Genomic DNA, 11,738 nt, shown 5'->3' with positions numbered 1-11,738 from the left:
AAAACCCAAGGATGGAGACATCGTTGGGAGACAGACCTTGTTGGAATTGATACATACAAATCCATTCTTTGACAGGAGGTGATATATGAATGTTGGAATGGTCATTCATGTGTGTCAGTGTCATGGGGAGCTCTGCACGGACTTAGGCTACTAAAAATATGAAATCCTATACACTTTCCAGGATAATGGTGAATACAGCCTGTTAGATGGTTGTGTGCTGAGACTTCTCCTTGACAGACTTTAAAACTATTGATTCCGGTCCAACATTAGCCGCTTGGGAAAAAAGGCGTCCTATTTCTAGGTCCTTGGGTGACTTTTTTGTATGTACTGTATTGCATTCTACCCTATCTTAGTCTTGGCAGTTATCTATGGAAAATAAACATCCCAACATGCTATGGGTCTCAGAACATACAGTTGAGATGTCTCAGGGATCACTTCCAAGATATTGTCCCTCCGTTGCTGTGTAGAGAGAACTCTGGATGAGGAACTGACCAAGCGTAATGCATATTGAAGTGGGTTTGGCAACATTTGTTTTCTATCAGATTCTGCGAAGAGCTCTACTTATGGCTTCCAGTATATATGGCTGGTTGAGGCTTCACACACGACTCAGGGGTTTTAAATCCAGTTTCTGCTCTCCGGTGACTCCAACTACCTCAACCGCTAGCCGGCTGACACGAGAGGCAGCAGTCAATGACATGGCTTCCTTGCTCCGATGTCAATAATACAAAATATTTTGATTGTTCTGGAAAATGTTTGTTACCATGCTTTGGGAACCGTTCTTTAGGAGCCATGCTTTGGGTCACAACACACTGAAGTTTATTTGGGCTGAACTGGTGTTACTATAGAAGTGTGCAGACTCAGAGAAGAGCCTACAGGCCACTTGGGTTAGAGACTTTAGTTCGACAAGCAAATGCTGTCTCTAATGGTAGCTAGCTGCTTGTATTGGAGCCCTGTGTGCAGTTGGTTGCGTTTAAGGCTGTAATTCAGACAACAACGTAACTATGGAAGAACCACACAAGAGGCCCTGTACATGCGTCTGCCTTATTCCCAAACCTTAGAAAACCAGTAGCTGAGTAAAGGAAACAGGAGGAGAGGCCAGTGCAGGGAGGGCCTTGAGGACGTTATGACCTGTGATAGATGGAGACCTCAACATGTGGCACGCAGTAAGCTCTGAGCTCCGATGGAGGTCAGCTATTTGTTGCTCTTGTACTCTTGTACTGATCCCAGTGGGCCTGACCTGTGAGTGGCTCAAGCCCCTGTTCCGTATATCATCACAAGGCAGACAATCCAGGGGTGGTTGAGGTAATTGTTTGCAGTTACCAAATGGTGTTGGGAGTCCTCCTAGGAGGTGAATGAAGAAAGCGTAGCTCCCATTCGTACGACAAGTATTGATTTCAGGGTACGCATCACATCGGAATAGGATTTAGAAAAGCTGACTGCTCACACCCCTTAGAGTTCCCCACAGTTCCCCTTCTTTCCTGAAAGCCAGTTAAATATTCTCATGGCAATTTTGGTCAGCAGTACAGCATCATGGGAAACATTTCCACCCAGTCTGGAAACACTGACGGAGGCAACCCAATTCCTGCACTGCGTTGTCGTTCTGCCTCCATTCAGAGTAAAAAATACCTCATTTTAATTCTAGGTTCCTCTCCGATTTATAATTTGTCTCTCGATGTTGTCCCATACTGACAGCGGGGACGGTGGATTCTTGAGCTGTGAGCTCATACACCCACAATACTGGTAGATACCACTCTATGTTGTGTTGTAATGGTTACCACCCCCCCCTCACTCCAACCCACCCCTTCTCTGCTTTCTTTGCAATATGAGAATGTTGTGTTCCGAGGAAATTTAGGGTCGAGACATGCTGCTTTTTAAAATCCCTTTCCCAATGCAGATTAGTTAGTTTGTGCTCTGGGAAGTCAGTGTCTTGAGACTCTCATGGGATCTACCTGCTACAGTCATTAGTTTAACTCAGTCAGACAAAAGACAATGTAATGTCAATGTGGATGATGCATTAAGTCAACTAGTCTCTCTGTTGTTCTAACCAGAACATCAAATCAAATCCAATTTTGTTTGTCACAAACACATGGTTAGCAGATGTTAATGCGAGTGTAGCGAAATGCTTTTGCTTCTTGTTCCGACCATGCAGTAATATCTAACAAGTAATCTAACAATTTCACAACAACTACCTTATACACACAAGTGTAAAGGAATTAATAATAATATGTACATAAAAATATATGGATGAGCGATGGCCAAACGGCATAGGCAAGATGCAGTAGATGGTATTATTGATTACAGTATATACATATGAGATGAGTAATGTAGGGTATGTAAACATTATATAAAGTGGCATTGTTTAAAGTGGCTAGAGATGAGTCAGTATGTTGGCAGCAGCCAATCAATGTTAGTGATGGCTGATTAACAGTCTGATGACCTTGAGATAGAAGCTGTTTTTCAGTCTCTCTGTCCCCGCTTTGATGCACCTGTACTGACCTCGCCTTCTGGATGATAGCGGGGTGAACAGGCAGTGGCTCGGGTGGTTGTTGTCCTTGATGATCTTTTTGGCTTTCCTGTGACATCGGGTGGTGTAGGTGTCCTGGAGGGCAGGTAGTTCTCCTCTGGTGATGCTTTGTGCAGACCTCACAATCCTCTGGAGAGCCTTACGGTTGTGGGCGGAGCAGTTGCCGTGCCAGGCGGTGATACAGCCCGACAGGATGCTCTCGATTGTGCATCTGTAAAAGTTTGTGAGTGTTTTTGGTGACAAGCCGAATTTCTTCAGCCTCCTTCAAGTCACACATAACCAACATAGCTACCACAGCATTCTGCAGCGATACGCCATCCCATCTGGTTTGTGGTTAGTGGGACTATCATTTGTTTTTCATCAGGACCCAACACACCACCAGTCTGTGTAAGGGCTATTTAACATAGAAGAAGAGTGATAGAGTGCGGCATCAGATGATCTGGACTCCACAATCACCTGACCTCAGCCCAATTGTGATGGTTTGGGATGAGTTGAACCACAGAGTGAAGGAAAAACAGCCAACAAGTGCTCAGCATATGTGGGAACTCCTTCAAGACTGTAGGAAAAGCATTCCAGGTGAAGCTGGTTAAGAGAATGCCTTAAGTGTACAAATTTGTCATCAAGGCAAAGGGAGTCTCCTTTGAATATTCTCAAGTATAAAATATATTTGATTTGTTTAACACTTTTTTGGTTACTACTTGATTCCATATGTGTTATTTCATAGTTCACTGTTATTCTACAATGTAGAAATTAGTAGCAATTAAGAAAAACCCTTGAATGAGCCGATAACTCGGCTAAGAGCAGACCAATAAAAGCAGACCAAGTATCCTAACTCCTGCTTTATGATGCTCAGATGTATAGAATAGAGTATGATTATTCCCTGAGCTATCTCTGCAATAAGCATATTGCTGACTGGGGAATGCGGCTGTTATTCACCCTCTCTAGGCAATGGGCTGCAGTTATTCACTACAGGAAGACTAAGTCATCCTGGCCATTCATTCTAAGGTCAACATTGCTAAAGGGCATATCGCAGGCACCATTGGGAGGTAGGGGCTCATAATATCCTGCCTTGAAAGAAGGCCTAAGAAGACTAGCCGTGTGGATTGAGGAGTGCTGATTAGAGAGCAGAGCCAATGAGATTTTAAGCACCACTAATGAAAGCAAGCCTTGATTTTGGGAAGATTTGGTCACCCTGAAAGTCTGAAACTTAAATCACGCCTTTGTATTTCTGGTTTCTGGTGCATTCTGTTCAGAAATGAGAAAGTGGTTGTGATTGCATGAGGAGGTGGAGACCTGCTCAAAAGAGGTGATGATGTGTGGTTTCCAGTCCTCAAACGTTCACGCGCAAACACAAACACACACGCACACACACACTCACAAATACACACACACACACTCACAAATACACACACACACACACACACACACACACACAAATACACACACACACACACACACATGCACTCACTCACACACACACACACACACACACACACACACACACACACACACACACACACACACACACACACACACACACACACACACACACACACACACTCACACACACACACACACACACACATGCACACACACTCACACAAATACACACACATACACGCACACACCCACAAACATACACACACAAATGCACACACACACATGCACACAAATACGCACTCACAGACACACACACAGACACAAGCATTTTGCTACACTTGCATCTGCTAACCATGTGTATGTGACAAATACAATTTGATTTGATATGACACACACAAACACACTCACACACACACACACACACACACACACACACACACACACACACACACACACACACACACACACACACCCAGCCAGCCAGCCAGCCAGCCAGCCAGCCAGCCAGCCCGCAGCTTAGGGACCATGGTCTGGGTCAGATAACGAAACCTGACATTGGAGGTCTTTCACTTGTTTTTGATGAGTTTAACAGACATCTCAACTAGTGTGTGTTTGTATTTGTGAATGACGCATCCTGACAATACTGTGTAGCCACATTCAAAGTAGTACATTTACAGTTGAAGTCGGAAGTTTACATACACTTAGGTTGGAGTCATTCAACTTGTTTTTCAACGACTCCACAAATTTCTTTTTAACAAACTATAGTTTTAGCAAGTTGGTTAGGACATCTACTTTGTGCATGACACAAGTAATTTTTCAACAATTATCTACAGACATATTATTTCACTTATAATTCACTGTATCTCAATTCCAGTGGTTCAGAAGTTTACATACACTAAGTTGACTGTGCCTTTAACAGCTTGGAAAATACCAGAAAATTATGTCAGGGCTTTAGAAGCTTGTGATAGTCTAATTGACATAATTTGAGTCAATTGGAGGTGTACCTGTGGATGTATTTCAAGGCCTACCTTCAACTCAGTGGGAAAATCAAAAGAAGTCAGCCAAGACCTCCACAAGTCTGGTTCATCCTTGGGAGCAATTTCCAAATGCCTGAAGGTACCATGTTCATCTGTATAAACAATAGTACGCAAGTATAAACACCATGGGACCACGCAGCCGTCATAACGTTCAGGAAGGAGACGTTTTCTGTCTCCCAGAGATGAACGTACTTTGGTGCGAAATGTGCAAATCAATCCCAGAACAACAGCAAAGGACCTTGTGAAGATGCTGGAGGAAGCAGGTACAAAAGTATCTATATACACAGTAAAACGAGTCCTATATCGACGAGTTCTACCGCTCAGCAAGGAAGAAGCCACTGCTCCAAAACCGCCATAAAAAAGCCAAACTAGGGTTTGCAACTGCACATGGGGACAAAGATCGTACTTTTTGGAGAAATATCCTCTGGTCTGATAAAACAAAAATAGAACTGTTTGGCCATATTGACCATCGTTATGTTAGGAGGAAAAAGAGGGATACTTGCAAGCCGAAGAACACCACTCCAACTGTGAAGCATGGTTGGTGGCAGCATCATGTTGTGGGGGTGCTTTGCTGCAGGAGGGACTGGTGCACTTCACAAAATAGATGGCATCATAAGGAGGAAAATTACGTGGATATATTGAAGCAACATCTCAAGACATCAGCCAGGAAGTCTTCCAAATGACAATCTTCCAAATGGACAATGATCCCAAGCCTACTTTCAAAGTTGTGGCAAAATGGCTGAAGGACAACAAAGTCAAGGTATTGGAGTGGCCATCACAAAGCCCTGACCTCAATCCTATAGAACATTTGTGGGCAGAACTGAATAAGCGTGTGCGAGCAAGGGGGCCTACAAACCTGACTCAGTTACACCAGCTCTGTCAGGAGGAATGGGACAAAATTCACCCAACTTATTGTGGGAAGCTTGTGGAAGGCTACCCAAAACGTTTGACCCAAGTTAAACAATTTGAAGGCAATGCTACCAAATACAAATTGAGTGTATGTAAACTTCTGACCCCCTGGGAATGTGATGAAAGAAATTCGAGCTGAAATAAATAATTCTCTCAACTATAATTCTGACATTTCACATTCTTAAAATGAAGTGCTGATCCTAATTGACATAAGACAGGGAATTAATACTAGGATGAAATGTCAAGAATTTTGAAAAACTGAGTTTAAATGTATTTGGCTAAGGTGTATGTAAACTTCTGAGTTCAACTGTACATGTAATCAATTGTATCTCATTGTTCCTATTATCAATCAATGAAAGTGCTTCTATGCACATGATGTGAGTTGTCACGGTGCGTGTATAGATGCCTTTATGTTGGGTTATGTGCTGACTCTTGCAGTTCCCTCAGTCTTAGTATCCATTGTTACATAACATGGGTCATTATGGACATCAGTCTGGATGGTTTGACTGTGGGGTTATGAGGTAACAGTTCAGTCTGGATGGTTTGACTGTGGGGGTATGAGGTAACAGATCAGTCTGGATGGTTTGACTGTGGGGGTATGAGGTAACAGTTCAGTCTGGATGGTTTGACTGTGGGGGTATGAGGTAACAGTTCAGTCTGGATGGTTTGACTGTGGGGGTATGAGGTAACAGTTCAGTCTGGATGGTTTGACTGTGGGGGTATGAGGTAACAGTTCAGTCTGGATAGTTTGACTGTGGGGGTATGAGGTAACAGTTCAGTCTGGATGGTTTGACTGTGGGGGTATGACTGTGGGGGTATTTGTGTTCCGCATTAATACATTGGGCGCCGTGTGGTCACAACATGATTGTCAAGCATCAGTGCTGTGAAAAACACAACGTTTTGTTGTGAAGATATATGCTCTGATTCGGGAAAGGGGAGACCTAGTCAGTTGTACAAGTGAATGCATTCAACTGAAACGTTTCTTCTGCATTTAACCCGAGTGGCGCAGCGGTCTAAGGCACTACATCTCAGTGCAAGAGGCGTCACTACAGTCCCTGGTTCAAATTCAGGCTGTATCACATCAGGCCGTGATAGGGAGTCACATAGGGTGGTGCACGAGTGGTCTGGATTTGGCCGGGGCAGGCCGTCATTGTAAATAAGAATTTGTTCTTAACTGACTTGCCTAGTTAAATAAAGCTTAAATACATTTCTTAAATCAAAATAAATAACCCAACCCCTCTGATTACATTCCACTTCATTGTTAATCAAATAGTGTTTGTGACATGCGCTGAATACAACATGTATACCTTACTGTGAAATGCCTACTGACAAGCCCATAACCAACCATGCAGTTGAAGAAAGTCTACTTTATCATCAGTGTATTTGGAAGCAGAAGAGAGAGGACACACATTTCTTCAACTAAACCATACCAAGGCACATAATGAATAATGGAATGACTGTATTCAAACTCCATCAACTTTGCCTCTGATTATCCAGAGAAACTGATCCAAGATCTGTACTTGCGGTGGATAGCTTGTGTGTTCCTCCGCTCACTGCTCTGTCTGAGTAGCAGAGTGACTGAGAGGAGAGTCCTGTCTGCTGGTTCAACGTGGACCTCCTTTCAGTTCAGCCACAGTCCCCTCCTACCTCCTCAGATATAGTGAGCATTTTGACTAGCCGCGGAGTCAACCAGAGCTGAATCTTTAACAGAGCACGCTGCTGGGTCTCTCTGCCTCAGCCCCCAGACACACACACACACACACACCATACACACACACACACCGACCAAACACATGGAGTACTGCCGCGCTGTGTTTCTCTGGATCTGCTGCAGCCTGTTACCAGGTGAGCTAACGTGTGTGTGTGTGTGTGTGTGTGTGTGTGTGTGTGTGTGTGTATGTGTGTGTGTGTGTGTGTGTGTGTGTGTGTGTGTGTGTGTGTGTGTGTGTGTGTGTGTGTGTGTGTGTGTGTGTGTGTGTGTGTGTGTGTGTGTGTGTGTGTGTGTGTGTGTGTGTGTGTGTGTGTGTGTGTGTGCACATGTGCATGTGTACAATAAGTAGTAGTTATTACATTTAATTTATTCCAGCTCTCTCTGGAAGGCACATAAAACGTTTGTGGCATAGCTTTTATAGGCGCTAAAGTTAGTCGAATGTTTGCATAAGAAGAGGCAGACAGTCTAGCTTTCAGTTCTCCAATATTTATATGGAAATTTAGACAGGAATATAATTCCACGGTGTCCTAAGTGAAGTGGCTTTCTGGAGAACTAGTAAATGAGTGTCTCTTCTCTCGTGCAGCGAATATCTTAAACTACTATAATATCAGTCTCATATCTTGATCTACTCTAATATCTAAGTTTCATATCTTAGTCTCATATCTTAATCTCATATCTTGAACTACTCTCATATCTTAGTATCATATCTGCATCACATCCGGCCGTGATTGGGAGTCCCATAGGGCGGCGCACAGTTGGCCCAGCGTCGTCCGGGTTTGGCCGGGGTAGGCCGTCATTTTAAATAAGAATTTGTCTTAGCTGACTTGCCTAGTTAAATAAAGGTTAAAAAATGTTTTATCATATTTGACTCTTATATCTTAGTCTCATATTTTGAACTATTCTAATATCTTAGCATCATATCTTGACCTACTATAATATCTTAGTCTCATATCTTGAGCTCATAATGTGTGAGAGAGATGGGTGCTGAGTTGGCTTATTGAAGGGATGTGCTGGTTCCCTCAGGTTTGACAGAGGTGCTCTGTCTCTCATTGAAAGCAGGTGTGTCCTTTGAAATGAAAGGTGGTGCTATCTGTTTACAAACTAAGCGCTCAGAGTTTCCAGCATCTGGAAATGTGTGGTGCGCAGCCAGAACTGGGGTCAATTACCAGTAAAATTACAATAGCAGCAACATTTTGAAGTAGAATAGAGAGAGAGAGAGAGAGAGAGAGAGGGGGGGGTTGTTTGAATTTCCTATGGCTATATGACCTGGATTGTATAACCTGATATATGGACTGCACTCCGCTGTCAATCTTCATCTATTTTAATTATATGGTAATATGAAATTGGACCAATGTCAAGAGAGATTGCTATGACAGGTGGCTTTCAAAGAGTGCACCCGGATCACAGTACTGGTAGCCATACATACTGTATATGTTAGTGTAATTGCTTCAGTCTATGGGAATGTACAGTATGTCACTGTTTAAGTGACATGGAAATGTCTGACGTTTCTTGTCCTCACTGCTTTCCAGTAATGTAATACTGACCTTAATCTAACAAGCATTTGGATAGCACTAGGTTCCTATCAAGAATCAAGGTAAAAACCCAAGTACAGACTGTGTGAAGTAACAGTGTTTATTGTAACAACAGGGGCAGGCAAACGACAGGTCAAGGCAGGCAGGGGTCGATCATCCAGAGTAGAGGCCAAGATACAGGACGGCAGGCAGGCTCAGGGTCAGGTCAGGCAGAGGTCGGTAATCCAGAGGTGGAGAAAGGTACTGGACAACAGGCAGACTCAGGGACAGGCAGAGTGGTCAGGCGGGCAGGAACAGGGTCAGGACAGGCAGAGGTCGGTAATCCAGAGGTGGAGAAAGGTACTGGACAACAGGCAGACTCAGGGACAGGCAGAGTGGTCAGGCGGGCAGGAACAGGGTCAGGACAGGCAGAGGTCGGTAATCCAGAGGTGGAGAAAGGTACTGGACAACAGGCAGACTCAGGGACAGGCAGAGTGGTCAGGCGGGCAGGAACAGGGTCAGGACAGGCAGAGGTCGGTAATCCAGAGGTGGAGAAAGGTACTGGACAACAGGCAGACTCAGGGACAGGCAGAGTGGTCAGGCGGGCAGGAACAGGGTCAGGACAGGCAGAGGTCGGTAATCCAGAGGTGGAGAAAGGTACTGGACAACAGGAAGACTCAGGGACAGGCAGAGTGGTCAGGCGGGCAAGGCAAGGGTCTAAAACCAGGAGGACGAGGAAAAAGAGAGACTAGGAAAAGCAGGAGCTTAGACAAACGGCTGGTAGGCTTGAACAAACAAGACGAACTGGCACAGACAGACAGAAAACACAGGTATAAATACCCAGAGAATAAGTGGGGAAGATGGGCGACACCTGGAGGGGGTGTTGACAAGCACAAGGACAGGTGAAGCAGGTCAGGGCACGACAGGTTTTTGTTTTTTACACCCTCTTGTTGAAGTAGACTAGCTATTATTAGTCTTTGATTAGACGTTGTTAGATGACATGAGGCCTGAGGGTGGAGCAGTAGAGGAAATATTTACTGAGGTAGAGGAATTTGATGTTGGGTCCATGTTTTGGACACATGCAGTCTTGCCGAGGGGAGGAAAGGTCAACCTTGAGAACACAGAAAGAGTCTGGAATGAGAGAGAGAGAAGCTGTTGGCCGGACTGGGAAAGAAGTCCTGACAATAAGACGGGAAAGGGCTGCATTCAAGACTTTATTTATCTATTGTGTGAGTCTTTGCATCACTACATGTCCTGTTTGAACGAGGCTGCTTAACATGGTCAGGATGGTGGTAGCGGGGATAGTGACATAGCAAAATGTCCTGTTTGAACGAGGCTGCTTAAACATGGTCAGGATGGTGGTAGCGGGGATAGTGACATAGCAAAATGTCCTGTTTGAACGAGGCTGCTTAAACATGGTCAGGATGGTGGTAGCGGGGATAGTGACATAGCAATATGTCCTGTTTGAACGAGGCTGCTTAAACATGGTCAGGATGGTGGTAGCGGGGATAGTGACATAGCTAAATGTCCTGTTTGAACGAGGCTGCTTAACATGGTCAGGATGGTGGTAGCGGGGATAGTGACATAGCAAAATGTCCTGTTTGAACGAGGCTGCTTAAACATGGTCAGGATGGTGGTAGCGGGGATAGTGACATAGTTAAATGTCCTGTTTGAACGAGGCTGCTTAAACATGGTCAGGATGGTGGTAGCGGGGATAGTGACATAGCTAAATGTCCTGTTTGAACGAGGCTGCTTAACATGGTCAGGATGGTGGTAGCGGGGATAGTGACATAGCAAAATGTCCTGTTTGAACGAGGCTGCTTAAACATGGTCAGGATGGTGGTAGCGGGGATAGTGACATAGCTAAATGTCCTGTTTGAACGAGGCTGCTTAACATGGTCAAGATGGTGGTAGCGGGGATAGTGACATAGCTAAATGTCCTGTTTGAACGAGGCTGCTTAACATGATCAGGATGGTGGTAGCGGGGATAGTGACATAGCAAAATGTCCTGTTTGAACGAGGCTGCTTAACATGGTCAGGATGGTGGTAGCGGGGATAGTGACATAGCTAAATGTCCTGTTTGAACGAGGCTGCTTAAACATGGTCAGGATGGTGGTAGCGGGGATAGTGACATAGCTAAATGTCCTGTTTGAACGAGGCTGCTTAAACATGGTCAGGATGGTGGTAGCGGAGATAGTGACATAGCTAAATGTCCTGTTTGAACGAGGCTGCTTAACATGGTCAGGATGGTGGTAGCGGGGATAGTGACATAGCTAAATGTCCTGTTTGAACGAGGCTGCTTAAACATGGTCAGGATGGTGGTAGCGGAGATAGTGACATAGCTAAATGTCCTGTTTGAACGAGGCTGCTTAACATGGTCAGGATGGTGGTAGCGGGGATAGTGACATAGCTAAATGTCCTGTTTGAACGAGGCTGCTTAACATGGTCAGGATGGTGGTAGCGGGATAGTGACATAGCTAAATGTCCTGTTTGAACGAGGCTGCTTAACATGGTCAGGATGGTGGTAGCGGGGATAGTGACAGCTAAATGTCATGGCATACATGCTGATGACAACTCATTGAGTGAAAAACTGAGGAAGCTGTGCCAGCAAAGTTAGTGGGCTTCATGCCTTTAGTCAATAAGGACAAAGTCAGTGGACACTCATC

The 11,738-nt window shown here is 44.6% G+C and overlaps 1 protein-coding gene across 1 annotated transcript in view; it reads left to right on the top strand.

Moving 5' to 3' along the window:
• The first annotated feature begins 7,516 nt into the window (after positions 1 to 7,516).
• LOC112238567 (integrin alpha-11-like) overlaps positions 7,517 to 11,738 on the top strand; it is a 100,000-nt gene continuing 95,778 nt past the window's right edge. The window contains exon 1 of the mRNA XM_042316703.1: positions 7,517 to 7,695. Coding sequence (XP_042172637.1) covers positions 7,644 to 7,695 — 52 coding nt within the window. The 5' untranslated portion in view covers positions 7,517 to 7,643. The remainder of the gene's footprint in view (positions 7,696 to 11,738) is intronic.

Source organism: Oncorhynchus tshawytscha, unplaced genomic scaffold, assembly GCF_018296145.1.
Source record: "Oncorhynchus tshawytscha isolate Ot180627B unplaced genomic scaffold, Otsh_v2.0 Un_contig_2082_pilon_pilon, whole genome shotgun sequence".
Classification (NCBI taxonomy): Eukaryota; Metazoa; Chordata; class Actinopteri; order Salmoniformes; family Salmonidae; genus Oncorhynchus; species Oncorhynchus tshawytscha.
Note: the sequence above shows the minus strand (reverse complement) of the source record. Positions and strands in the feature narration are given on the sequence as shown.